The following is a 14,381-nucleotide window of genomic DNA, read 5'->3' as shown; positions in this document are numbered from 1 at the left end:
GTGATCATGGACATGACGAGGAGTCTCGAAATGGTCGAGACGTAAATATTGATATATTGGAAGCCTATGTTTGGATATCGGAAGTGTTCCGGGTGAAATCGGGATTTTACCGGAATACCGGGAGGGTTACCGGAACCCCCCGGGAGCTATATGGGCCATAGTGGGCCTTAGTGGAAAAGAGAAGGGGCTGCCCTAGATGGGCTGCGCGCCTCCCCCTTCCCCTAGTCCTATTAGGACTAGGAGAGGTGGCCGGCCCCCTCCTCCTCTTTTCCCCCTCCGCGAATCCTATTCCGACTAGGATTAGGGGGGGGGGGGAATCCTACTCCGAGAGGGAGTAGGACTCTCCTGCGCCCTCCTCCTTGGCCGGCCAGCCTCCCCCCCTCTACTCCTTTATATACGGAGGCAGGGGGCACCTCTAGACACACAAGTTGATCCACGTGATCTATTCCTTAGCCGTGTGCGGTGCCCCCTGCCACCATATTCCTCGATAATACTGTAGCGGAGTTTAGGCAAAGCCCTGCTGCTATAGTACATCAAGATCGTCACCACGCCGTCGTGCTGACGGAACTCTTCCCCGACACTTTGCTAGATCGGAGTCCGGGGATCGTCATCGAGCTGAACGTGTGCTCGAACTCGGAGGTGTCGTAGTTTCGGTGCTTGATCGGTTGGATCGTGAAGACGTACGACTACTTCCTCTACGTCGTGTCAGCGCTTCCGCAGTCGGTCTGCATTGGGTACGTAGACAACACTCTCCCATCTCGTTGCTATGCATCACATGATCTTGCGTGTGCGTAGGAAAATTTTTGAAATTACTACGTTCCCCAACATACCCGAGATCCGCCGGTTTTGACACCGACATTGACCCTTCTCATTTGCTTGACATGTGTCACCCACGTACTAAGAAGTGGAGATCGTGTGCGATCGTGGGTGAATAGATAAGTATATCATGGGGTGCGGAACGGTTTGAGCGGCAAAGCCGAAAATTTAGATAAGATAGATTTTAAAGTTTCGTTCGCAATTTCTTTAGCTGGCAAGGACACAGTGAATATTTTGAACGAGTTTCAAATAGAACGCACATGAAGAATTTGTGAACAGATTGGGTTGAGTATAGCATAGAGGGGGAAGGGTCCGATCACATTCACTTAGCAGAAAAACCAACTTGAAGAAATAGCCATAAGTGAATGCTGTAGAGGACATAAACTCATATATATATATAAAGCCAATGAAGAAAAATGGCGGAAACAGTGAAGACAATGCAAAGTTGAAGAATTTGAACAACTGAGGAATTTCAAGTTTTGGTAGTGGCGTGACCCACCATATAAGAATGATGATTTTAGACACCGCGTACAATTGTCGTAGGGTTCTGAGAATCAAAATCTTCATTAATTTCTTCACACTTAGAGTGTTATTCTTCATTGATTGAAGAAAAACGTTTCTTCATGTGTTGCACATCTAAGTCATCAATTTTGCATAAGTGTTAGGATGAGTGTCCTTTTCAAAGAACATTCTAAGATTCTAAGATATTTAGCTCACACCGCAACTGGCTAAATCTCTTCTCATCCAAGGGCTTTGTGAAGATATCGGCTAGCTGTTCTTCAGTCTTCACATGCTCAATAGAAATGTCGCCCTTCAACACATGATCACGAAGAAAATGATGACGAATCTGAATGTGCTTTGTCTTCGAGTGCTGAACTGGGTTGTGAGCAATCTTGATGGCACTCTCATTGTCACAGAAGAGAGGCACATTCTTCATGTTGACGCCGTAGTCCTTGAGAGTTTGCTTCATCCATAGCAATTGAGCACAGCAAGAACCAGTGGCAATGTACTCAGCTTCAGCAGTAGATAGTGATACGCAGTTCTGTTTCTTCGATGACCAACAGACCAAAGATCGTCCGAGGAAATGACATGTACCAGATGTTGACTTGCGGTCCACACGATCACCAGCATAGTCAGAGTCAGAATATCCAATGATATCAAAAGTCGAGCCCTTGGGGTACCATAGTCCAAGTGTTGGTGTGTGAGCTAGATATCGAAGAATATGCTTCACAGCCTTATGGTGTGATTCCTTCGGTGTAGCTTGAAATCGGGCACACATGCAAACACTAAGCATAATATCTGGCCTAGATGCACATAAGTACAATAAAGAACCAATCATGGAACGGTATACCTTATGATCGAAGTCGATACCATTTTCATCAGTGCACATATGGCCATTTGTGGGCATAGGAATTTTGACGCCTTTGCAATCTTGCATGCCGAATTTCCTCAGTACATCCTTGAGGTATTTCTCCTGAGATATGAATATGCCATTGCGTTGTTGACGAATTTGAAGACCTAAGAAGAATTTCAATTCTCCCATCATAGACATTTGATATTCTTCACTCATCATATAGGCAAATTCATCACTATAACATTGGTCAGTATAGCCAAAGATAATATCATCAACATATATTTGGCACACAAACAATTCACAATCATAAGATTTAGTGAAAAGAGTAGGGTCGAGTGAACCGGGTTTGAAGCCTTTCTTCATAAGGAATTCCTTCAAAGTATCATACCATGCTCGTGGGGCCTGCTTGAGGCCATAGAGGGCCTTATTGAGTCTGGAGACTTTGTCAGGATGCTTTGGATCTTCAAAACCTGGGGGTTGAGAAACATATACTTCTTCCTCAAGCTTACCATTGAGGAATGCACTTTTCACATCCATTTGATATAGAGTGATATCATGATGGTTAGCATAACCAAGTAATATGCGAATAGCCTCAAGTCTAGCAACAGGTGCAAAAGTTTCATCGAAATCAATTCCTTCAACATGTGTGTAGCCTTGAGCTACAAGCCGTGCCTTATTCCTTACCACAAGGCCATTTTCATCTTGCTTGTTGCGATAGATCCATTTTGTGCCAATGATATTGTGCTTGCGAGGATCTGGATGTTTGACCAGTTCCCAGACGTTGTTGAGCTCGAACTGATGTAATTCTTCTTGCATGGCCTGAATCCACTCAGGCTCTAGAAATGCTTCATCTACCTTAGTGGGTTCTGTGATAGAGACAAAAGCATAGTGCCCACAAAAGTCAAATAAATGTGAAGCTTTTGAGCGTGTGAGAGGACCTGGCTCTTTAATGTCATTTATGATCTTTTCAACTTGCACTTCTTTTGCAACGCGAGGATGAGCTGGTTGTCGTTGAGGAATTTTATAAGCATTTTCTTCAGCACCATTTTCTTCAGTATTTTCTTCAGGTGCATTATCTCGATGTCGGTGTCAAAACCGGCAGATCTCGGGTAGGGGGTCCCGAACTGTGCGTCAAGGCCGGATGGTAACAGGAGACAAGGGACACGATGTTTTTACCCAGGTTCGGGCCCTCTCGATGGAGGTAATACCCTACTCCTGCTTGATTAATATTGATGATATGGGTAGTACAAGAGTAGATCTACCACGAGATCAAGGAGGCTAAACCCTAGAAGCTAGCCTATGGTATGATTGTTGTATATGGAGTTGATGTCCTACGGACTACAACCCTCCGGTTTATATAGACACCGGATAGGGTTAGGGTTACACAGAGTCGGTTACAATGGTAGGAGATCTTGAATATCCGCATCGCCAAGCTTGCCTTCCACGCCAAGGAAAGCCCCATCCGGACACGGGACGAAGTCTTCAATCTTGTATCTTCATAGTCTTGGAGTTCGGCTACCCGAACACCCCCTAATCCAGGACTCCCTCAGTAGCCCCTAAACCAGGCTTCAATGACGACGAGTCCGGCGCGCATATTGTCTTCGGCATTGCAAGGCGGGTTCCTCCTCCAAGTCCTTCATAGAAGATTGTAAACACCAAGAGTAGTGTCCGGCTCTGCAAAATAAGTTTCCACATATTGCCATAGAGAGAATAATATTAACACAAATCAAATCTGCTGACGTATTCCGCAGTGCGTCATCACACTACGGCCAAGTCCTTTACTCGAATCGTTTTTACTTTTCCACCTCAGCATGTTTTGCGAGGCGGTTTCCTTGGCACGTCTTGTCAAAGCAGAGATCGTGTACCCCTTTTACGGGATTCTCATCAATACGGACGTGGGTAACCCAACCGCGCCATTTATCACGGTGCTTGGGAGGCAAGCGAGTTTTACTAGGCTGGTGGGGACGCACAACCGCATCCACCCATATAAGGGGATAAGGATCCACCCTTTTACCTACGCCTTCTTCCTCCTTTGCCTATCCATCTCCTGCGCACTCGAGCTCCAGCGCCCAAGCCCGCACTTCCCACCTCAACCTTCTCCAGCAATGTCCGGAGCGGGAGGCAAGTGGATGGTCTCCTCCGCCACGGAGGGCCAAGTCAAGAAGCTAAGGAAGGCCGGATACCTGTCCAAGGACATCGCGCACCGGCTTCCCAAAAAGGGGGAGCTTCTCCCCACCCCAAGGCCCCATGAGAGGGTAGTATTTCTTCCCCACTTCCTCCGCGGACTGGGTTTTCCACTCCACCCATTTGTCCGGGGGCTCATGTTCTATTATGGCCTGGATTTCCACGATCTGGCCCCGAACTTCATCCTCAACATCTCGGCGTTTATCGTCGTGTGCGAGGCTTTCCTCCGCGTCCGCCCTCATTTCGTCCTCTGGCTCAAGACCTTCAACGTCAAGCCCAAGGTGGTGTGCGGTAGCCAGGCGGAGTGCGGAGGCGCCATGGCGGGCAAGATGGCCAACGTCCTATGGTTTGAGGGCTCTTTTGTGGAGACCCTAAAGGGGTGGCAATCCGGGTGGTTTTACATCACCGAGCCATGCGATCCGAAATGGATCGCAGCCCTCGAGTTCCGATCCGGACCCCCCACGCGGCTTATGTCCTGGAAAGAGACGGGCCTGTCGTGGGGTGACAAAAAAGAGGTGACCGGATTGCAAACATGCATCCAGTCCCTGGTGAACAAGCCAATCTGGCTTGTTAATGTAATCCAGGTTATGCTCGTCCGCCGGATCCTCCCGTGCCAACAACGGGATTTTAATCTGTGGGAGTTCGACCCGGCGCAGCACCAAACCCTTAGCAGGCTCTTCGACACGACGTACGAAGATGCCTGGAAGGTGCTATTCAAGGGCGCCGAGGCTCCCGCATCCGCTTCCGAGGACCGCGGATACAGCTCGCAGCGTCGCGCTAGCGAGGTAAGCTATCTTCACCTTTTACAGGATGCTAAGCTTTTTTCATAGTTTGACTCTATGCGGTATCTAAACTCCCTTACCTTTGACAGGCTTGGCGGGCGATATCCGGACCGATTAACTGTTCGGCTCCGCTGCCCGAAGACCCGGCCCCTGCTCTACTAGTGAAGTTGCTGGTTCCGGCGCCTTATGTGGTGCCGGAGAAGAAGGCCAAGAAGAAGAAGACCACTGGGACTCGAAAGAGTGCCCGTAATGTGGTGGTGTCGGACTCGTCATCCGACGAGTCCGAGACGCCCTCTTCTCGTGAAAACGAGGAGGAGGAAGAAGAAAACTCTCCCCCCAGCGGAGGGAGGAGAGAAGAGGAAGGCCGCCCCAACGGGGGAGGCCGAGGGGTCTAGGAAAAGGAAGACCCCTCCGCCGGACTACTCCCCCGACGCCGAAGAGGGCGAAGAGGAGTGGCCAAACAGGGCCAAGCGTCCAGCGAAATCGTAAGTTCAGATATCAGAGTAACTCATGATGTTCCTTTGTTGCACAGCTTTCCCTAATGTCAAATGTAATTATGCAGCCTGCCCCGGGCCGAATTCAACGAATCGTCGGGCGGCTCCCTGGACTCATCGGACGTGAACTCAGTTCCGCCCGCTGTCTCCCCCCGCACTACAGACGACGCCGAAGTGGCGTCGTGACAAGCTCCGGGGCAGGAGGAGGTGGTCCCGGAGGAGCCACAAGGCAACCTCCCGGACTCCAGGAGTGAAGAGGATAAGGCCCCCCAGGGCTCCAAGTCCGGCTTTGTGCCGGACACCGCGCCGGAATCTTCCACAATTCCGGACCGCGGTAGGCGAACTCCTTCCAAGAGGAGCAAGCCTTCTGAGCCAGCGTCCTCCGTCCAACCGGAGGTGCCGGACAATCTGCTGGAGGTGCTTGACGGCGCCTCCATCGACGAGGGGCACCGTACTATTATGAGTACGGTGATCCAGAAGGTTCAGTCCGCCAAGAGCGGACTGACTAAAGCTTGCGCTAGCCTTCTAACAGGCTTCGAGGTAAGTAAAAATATGTAAAAATATTACCGCATAGACAGTAGCCCCTAATGCTCTGTTTGGCGTTCGGAAAGAAAAGCCGAATAGAGGATCTATTAAATTTCGCAGGAGTCTAACAAAAAGAGTCAATATGCGTATGCAGGCTTCGATGCTATCCACCGCCGCACTGACTGCGGAGGTGGGTGTCCTGAAGCAGGACCTCGAGCGGACCGAGCAAGAGCTCGGCCTTGCCAAGTGGCAGCTCGAGGAGAAAGAAGGTAAGAGATACCTTACAGAAAAAGTGCCTATAAAAAGGCGTGATTGCAAAAAAAAAGGATTGTACTACTTATTGTAGGGGCCACAACTGAGGTGGCGACCCTTAAGCAGGCGCTGTCTGAGGCCGAAAAGAAAACAGCCACGAAGCGCACTGAGCGAGACAGACTTGGGGTTCAGGTCGGCGAGGTGCAGCAAGAGCTACAGGCTCTTATGAAAAAACATGAGAGTTTGAAGCTTGAGTCAAAGGCGCAAGCATCCGAGCTCGCGACGGCCCTTGAGACTGCCAAGTCTGCCAAGGCCGAAGCCCAAAAGGCCCTCCAAGAGTTGGAGGAGATGAGGAAGATAGCAGCGGGTAAGGCATTCTTTATGCAAAGCAGAAATATAAAAGTAAACTACTTGTTACTTACCCGAATCCGGAGGTCTCCAGGGGCATTCGCAGATCTTCCCCGCAGCGTATCCGACGCCGCCGCATTCTACCGAGCTGAAGAGGGCAGCTCGATGGAGAAGGTGTTCTGGTCTCAGTATTCTGAGGCCGGACACCCTGTGCCCTTGAGCGACCAGCTGAAACAGCTGGTCGAGCTCCACAAGGCGGCCGAACAGGCCATGAAGGGCCTCATAGTTCGGCTGTGGCCCGGAGAGGCCCTGCCTGGGAGCTATTTCGGGCTGGTGCGGCGGCTGGTAGAGGCCTGTCCGAGGCTCGAGGTCATCAAGCGCTCCATCTGCATCGAAGGTGCCCGTCGGGCCCTTGCCCGTGCAAAGGTGCACTGGGGTAAGCTGGACGGTGAGAAGCTTGTGAAGGACGGGCCGCCGTCGAGGAAGGAGCATCGCAAGCCCGAGAACTACTACAAGGATGTTCTTGCAGGTGCCCGCCTTGTGGCAGATGAATGTACCAAGGATGTGATTTTTGAATGAACTCGCTCGTGTTTATCCTGTGCGCTGAAAACTTGTTCATATGCGCTAAGCAATGCTTATTGAATTTAAAATATTACTTTCTGTGCGGCCGTTTATCAAAAAATTGAGAGATGGCCAGTCGTCGGCTTCTGCCCCCATGCCACTAGTGCTGGGGTGTTCGGGATAAACCTGAGCGCTCTTTTTCCCATAGTTGGGTCCTTCGAGGGAGGCGCTCAGCACAAGGAACCAGGCAGTCGGACTATAATGCTTGAACACTCTCACTTAGCCATAGAACTCTATAATTTTAAATTTCGGAGAAGCCCCTAGTTCGGAAGACCGAGTTCGGGGCGCTATCCACGCCTTGGCCGGACAAAGCCAGCTCCTCGCTCGAAGCGGCATAAGTCTTTAGGGACTCGAAAAACCTCTCGAACAGCGACCGGTCTCTCGCCTCATCATGACAGTCAGTTTTAGCTTTCTCCACTGAGGTGCTTAACCCAACTGAACCGGGGCACAATCGCAGTGGTTCTCCTAGTGCTACCTTAGCCGATATAGCGGAACATAAGGCACCAAAACATAGGAGCTGGGCAAACCCAACTATTGACCCAAATCATGATTCGGAGCCGATGCATATAGTGCTATAAGTTCGGGGTGCCACACTTGTGAAAGTGTACGGACTTCTCACACCATAATGAGGGGTACTGAAGCCCCTGGCGTGTTTTCCGTACCATGGTGTACGGGTGCAATCATGTCATTTAATAAACATATATGTGAAAAGAGGATAATGCAAAAAATAGACAAAAAGCTATGCATTGTTTATAGAGAGGCTATTTATCAAAGCCGAACGATACAAATAGTGCGATAAGCAAAAAGATATTGGACTATTGAACATGGCCTGACCAGGGGCAGGCCGCGGAATTGTATCTAAAACAGGTATACTGCTCGTAACAGAGACCACCTGGGAGTTCCATAATGTGGCATGGCTTGTCTGCCTCCCTGGATCTTGCATTGTTTGTGCGGCAGTCGAATTGACGAACAAGTCGTCCGAAGTATGGAGTCCTGAAAGTAAGAAAAGATTAAAAAAAGAATCCGGTAGCCCCTAGTACGTTTTAAGCCGTATTTTGGGCGTGCCGTTATTGTGCCCCTTCCCCTGTGCCCATGGTATTTCAAGGGCGTAGTTATGTATGCGAGGCACTGCTTTCGCTATGTCGCGGGAGCTGGGGTTGGGGCCGCATTGCTACGCTTGCTCGGAGCGTGCCAGGCGGTCCTGCTGTGGGTTACTCCAGGCGCGCTTGGTAGTGTCTGGCTTTTTAACGGCCGGACTGGAGAATTGCCTAAGAAGGCTACTTTGTACTTCCGCTGCGAGAGCCACCGTGTGCTCCTCCGTACGGAGGGAGCGTTCGGTGTTTCCGTTGACCGTGATTACTCCTCGAGGGCCTGGCATCTTGAGCTTGAGATATGCGTAGTGCGGCACTGCATTGAACTTTGCGAATGTGGTTCGTCCGAGCAGGGCGTGATAGCCACTGCGAAACGAGACTATATCGAAGATTAACTCTTTGTTTCGGAAATTGTCCGGGGATCCGAAGACCACGTCAAGTGTTACTGAGCCTGTACAGTTGGCTTCTACACCTGGTATAACGCCTTTAAAGGTCGTTTTTGTGGGCTTAATCCTTGAGGGATCTATGCCCATTTTCCGCACTGTATCCTGGTAAAGCAGGTTCAGGCTACTGCCGCCGTCCATGAGGACTCTTGTGAGATGAAATCCTTCGATGATTGGGTCGAGAACCAATGCGGCGAAGTCGCCATGACGGATGCTAGTGGGATGGTCCCTTCGATCAAAAGTGATCGGGCAGGAGGACCATGGGTTGAACTTTGGGGCGACTGGCTCCATCGCGTATACGTCCCGTAGCGCACGCTTCCGCTCCCTCTTGGGAATATGGGTTGCGTATATCATGTTCACCGTCCGCACTTGTGGGGGAAAGCCCTTCTGTCCATTGTTGTTCGGCGGCCTGGGCTCCTCCTCGTCGTCGCTGTGCAGCCCCTTGTCTTTGTTTTCGGCTCTTAACTTGCCTGCCTGCTTGAACACCCAACAATCCCTGTTAGTGTGATTGGCTGGCCTTTCGGGGGTGCCATGTATCTGGCACAAGCGGTCGAGTATTCGGTCCAAACTGGACGGTCCCTGAGTATTCTTTTTGAATGGCTTTTTCCGCTGACCGGATTTATAGCCTCTGAATCCGGCATTGACTGCCATGTCTTCATTGCTGTCGCTGCTGACGCGGCGTTTTTTCTTATTCCGACATGTCCTGCCACTTTTGTCCTTGGTATCCGAATTACCAGGGTTCTTTGATAAGTTGTTACTGCGAGCTAGCCAGCTGTCTTCTCCCACGCAAAAGCGGGTCATGAGTGTCGTGAGGGCTGCCATAGATTTCGGCTTTTCCTGTCCCAGGTGCCGGGCAAGCCACTCGTCGTGGATGTTATGCTTGAAGGCTGCTAGGGCCTCTGCGTCCGGACAGTCGACTATCTGGTTTTTCTTTGTTAGGAACCGTGTCCAGAATTGCCTGGTCGATTCCTTTGGCTGCTGAATTATGTGTCTTAAGTCGTCGGCATCCGGTGGTCGCACGTAAGTGCCCTGGAAGCTGTCGAGGAATGCGGCTTCCAGGTCCTCCCAAGAACCGATTGAATCTGCTGGCAAGCTGTTAAGCCAATGCCGGGCCGGTCCTTTAAGTTTGAGCGGGAGGTATTTGATGGCATGTAGATCATCGCCGTGTGCCATGTGGATGTGAAGGAGATAATCCTCGATCCATACCGCCGGATCTGTTGTGCCATCGTATGATTCGATGTTTACGGGTTTGAAACCCTCTGGGATTTTATGATCCATTACTTCATCCGTGAAGCATAGCGGGTGTGCGGCGCCTCTGTCCTGGGCTATATCACGACGCAACTCGGAAGAGCTATGTCTGTTGTGTTCGGCCCGGCCGGATTTGTTGTATCCGGAGTGAAGATCATCGTCACGTGCCGTAGGGCGCCTGCGCGATCCGTAGATCGATCTTGTTTGTCTTGCTTTATCCTCCAGTACATCTCGCAGGTCTGGCGCATTTTCCCGTGCCTTAGTTGAGCGGCGTCGGGACATGGCTTGGGTGGAGGGCCGAGAGGCCTCTCTATCGCAGCCGCGAGGTGGCCGGTCTGTCATGTCGTGCGCTGGTGATGTAGGTGCTTCCTCCTCTGATCGGGGTAGCGGCCTGCGCTTTGGGTAACTCTTGGAGGGGCGTTCGAGTTCATACTCTTCGGCCGCAAGGACTTCAGTCCATCTGTCAGCTAGCAAGTCTTGGTCAGCTCTAAGCTGTTGCTGCTTTTTCTTGAGGCTGCTTGCCGTGGCTAAAAGCCTGTGTTTGAAACGCTCTTGTTCGGCGGGGTCTGATGGTACGACGAATTCGTCGTCATCGAGGCTTGCCTCGTCTTCGGAGGGAGGCATATAGTTATCATCCTCGACCTCTCGGTCTGCCGCTCTCTCATGAGGGCTGGCTTCTCCATATTCCTGTGCCGAATCTTGCTGGGGTGGGTGTTCTTCGGCGCTATCCGGGGTAGTATTATATCCCGTGCCGGAATCACCATTTTTGCTTTGGCGGGATTTAGAGCGGCGCCGCTGACGCCGGCGCTTTGGCTGTTTCTTGGAGGTGTCATCCTCCGCTGTTCCATCGCCATCTCCATCTTTTGGAGTATCCACCATATATATGTCATATGACGAGGTGGCCTTCCAGCGCCCTACAGGTGCTGGTTCCTGTTCGTCTCCTACATCGTCGTCCATACCGTCGATGTCTTCGGAGCCGAAGTCAAGCATATCGGTTAAATCGTCGACAGTGGCTACAAAGTGGGTGGTTGGTGGGCTTTGAACTTCTTCATCGTCCGTATCCCATCCTCGCTGACCGTAATCCGGCCAGGGCTCTCCTGATAAAGAGAGAGACTTGAGAGAATTCAGGATGTCGCCAAAAGGCGAGTGCTGAAGGATGTCCGCGGCGGTGAACTCCATTATCGGCGCCCAATCGGATTCGATTGGCAGGGGGGCAGGGGGTTCGGAGTCCGGGGAGGAGTCCGGATCCTCGGAGTCACGGGTCATGTAGAGTGCGGGGCTGGCGTTCGGCTCGATCGCCTTTGAGATCGCAGCCCCCGAGGTGACGTCCAACCGCTCATCCTCGATTGGCGCAATAGGCTCCGAGTTAGGGGTCGGAACCGGTGCGTGTGCGGCCTCCAGGACACTGTCCGGAGGCAGAGCTAGATCATGCCCCTCGAGATAGTGCGGCGCGCTTGGCTGTGGCTCGAACCCGTCGAAGATCAAGTCTCCGCGGATGTCAGCCGTGTAGTTTAAGCTTCCAAACCTGACTTGATGGCCAGGGGCGTAGCTTTCGATCTGCTCCAGGTGGCCAAGCAAATTGGCCCGCAGTGCGAAGCCGCCGAAGACGAAGATCTGTCCGGGGAGAAAGGTCTCACCCTGGACCTCATCGTTGTTGATGATCAAGGGAGCCATCGGGCCTAAAGGCGACGACACAGAGGAACTCTCAGTGAAAGCACCAATGTCGGTGTCAAAACCGGCAGATCTCGGGTAGGGGGTCCTGAACTGTGCGTCAAGGCCGGATGGTAACAGGAGACAAGGGACACGATGTTTTTACCCAGGTTCGGGCCCTCTCGATGGAGGTAATACCCTACTCCTGGTTGATTAATATTGATGATATGGGTAGTACAAGAGTAGATCTACCACGAGATCAAGGAGGCTAAACCCTAGAAGCTAGCCTATGGTATGATTGTTGTATATGGAGTTGATGTCCTACGGACTACAACCCTCCGGTTTATATAGACACCGGATAGGGTTAGGGTTACACAGAGTCGGTTACAATGGTAGGAGATCTTGAATATCCGCATCGCCAAGCTTGCCTTCCACGCCAAGGAAAGCCCCATCCGGACACGGGACGAAGTCTTCAATCTTGTATCTTCATAGTCCTGGAGTCCGGCTGAAGGTATAGTCCGGCTACCCGAACACCCCCTAATCCAGGACTCCCTCACTCGACGTTCTTCATGTTCTGGAATGAATTCTTCAGCAGATTCTTCAGTGGGGATGGCATCCTCAGTAGCCTTGAACTTGATAGTTTCCTCAGGTGCTGGTTCATCTATCACAGTAGGTAGGTGCTCTCTTTGTGAGCCATTAGTTTCATCGAACCGCACATCTACAGTTTCAACAACCTTGTGAAGAACGTTGTTGAAAACTCTATAAGTGTGCGAGTCCTTTCCGTAACCAAGCATAAAACCTTCATGTGCTTTTGATGCAAATTTTGAGTTGTGATGAGGATCTCTAATCCAACATTTAGCACCGAAGACTTTGAAATAACTTACATTGGGTTTCTTATCAGTGAGGAGTTCATAGGCAGTCTTCTTGAAGAATTTGTGAAGATATACTCTGTTGATGATGTGGCATGCAGTATCAATTGCCTCAATCTAGAAACGACGAGGCGTTTTGTATTCATCAAGCATAGTGCGAGCCATCTCAGCAAGAGTCCTGTTCTTGCGCTCCACGACGCCATTCTGCTGAGGAGTATAAGGAGCAGATAACTCATGAGTAATACCAAGTTCATCAAGATAGTTATCAAGACCAGAATTCTTGAACTCAGTTCCATTGTCACTTCTGATGTGCTTGATGTTCACACCAAAGTTGGTTGAAGCCCTCGAGGAAAATCGTTTGAAGACTTCCTGCACTTCATGTTTGTAAGTGACAATGTGTACCCATGTGTATCGAGAGTAATCATCAGCAATAACAAAGCCATATTGAGATGCATCATTTGAGATTGCAGAATAATGGTTAGGACCAAAGAGATCCATGTGAAGCAATTCAAATGGACGAGTGGTGGTCATGATAGTCTTTGCTGGATGCTTAGCCTTTGTCATCTTCCCAGCTTCACAGGCTCCGCATGGAGGAACAAATTCTTCCTGAGAAGCGCTGATTTATTGAGCAAGTAATGAATCGCGCTCCTTTTGAAGATCTTCATAACTCACTCTTAGCTTTTCAAGATATTGTTTTCTCTGAAGAAATTCATATGAAAGCTTATCATGATCAGATAAGAGAGTGTTATGATGACCTTGAAGGTTGTCAAACCTAGACTGAAGTCTCTGAAGATTTTCAGTCAAGGTTTTAGTGTGATCCATTTCTTCACCCAACATATCATCACTTTTGTCTAGCATGTTTTGAACCTTTTCAAAAGCCTTTTGTTGTTTTACAGCAATCTTAGCAAGTTTGGAGTAGCTTGGTTTGAGGTTTTCATCAGATTCATTCTTACTTGATTCAGAGGAGGGGTATTTGAGTACCTTGGCACCTTTTGCCATGAAGCAATAGGTGGGAGCATAGTCATCATTGTTTCCATCAGCCATGTTGGTGAAGCCATTTTCTTCAGAGTTAAAGATGGACTTGCTGACGAAAGCAGTAGCGAGAGCCAGGCTCGCCACACCAGACTTAGACTCCTCAGATGCCTCCTCTTCCTCATGTTCCTCAGATTCAGCCTCAGAGTCCATTTCCTTGCCAATGAACGCCCGAGCCTTCTTGGAGCTGTTCTTCTTGTAAGATGAAGACTTCGAGGATTTTGATGATGTAGATTTTGAGGATTTCTTCTTCTTTGCATCATCAGAACTGTAATCCTTGTATTTCTTCTTCTTTGATTCCTTTTCCCACTGAGGACAATCTTGAATGTAGTGTCCAAGTTTCTTGCATTTGTGACAAAGCCTCTTCTTGTAGTCACTGGATGAGGAATCATTGCTCCTTGAGGATTTTCCAAAGCGACCACGTCTTGAGAACTTCTGGAATTTCTTCACGAGCAGTGCTAGCTCATGGCTCAGTTCTTCAGGATCACCAAGGCTGCTACCAGAATCTTCATCTTCAGGTTCAGACACTGCCTTGGCCTTCAGGGCACGTGTTCTGCCATAGCTCGAACCATAGAGATCTCTCATTTCAGCAAGCTGGAACTCATGAGTATTTAGCCTCTCGAGGATACCAGCGGGATCAAGTGACTTGTAATCAGCACGTTCTTGTATCAT

General features: G+C 50.1%; 1 protein-coding gene across 1 annotated transcript; it reads right to left on the bottom strand.

The window, feature by feature from the left end:
- Positions 1-13,359: 13,359 nt before the first annotated feature.
- LOC147978678 (uncharacterized) lies at positions 13,360-14,381 on the bottom strand. The gene is made up of 2 exons (XM_087514847.1): positions 13,523-14,381; positions 13,360-13,376 (listed from the first exon to the last, which is right to left on the bottom strand). The coding sequence occupies exons 1-2, from the start codon at positions 14,379-14,381 to the stop codon at positions 13,360-13,362; spliced, it is 876 nt and encodes a 291-aa protein (XP_087370973.1).

The sequence above is a fragment of the Triticum urartu genome, chromosome 3A (assembly GCF_056163025.1).
Source record: "Triticum urartu cultivar PI428250 chromosome 3A, HENAU_Tu73, whole genome shotgun sequence".
Lineage (NCBI taxonomy): Eukaryota > Viridiplantae > Streptophyta > Magnoliopsida > Poales > Poaceae > Triticum > Triticum urartu.
This window is presented reverse-complemented; position numbering and strand designations above follow the sequence as displayed.

Bases quoted from the DNA above. Each gene is read 5' to 3' on its own strand.
- LOC147978678 (XM_087514847.1), bottom strand. From the start codon at position 14,381: ATGATACAAGAACGTGCTGATTACAAGTCACTTGATCCCGCTGGTATC.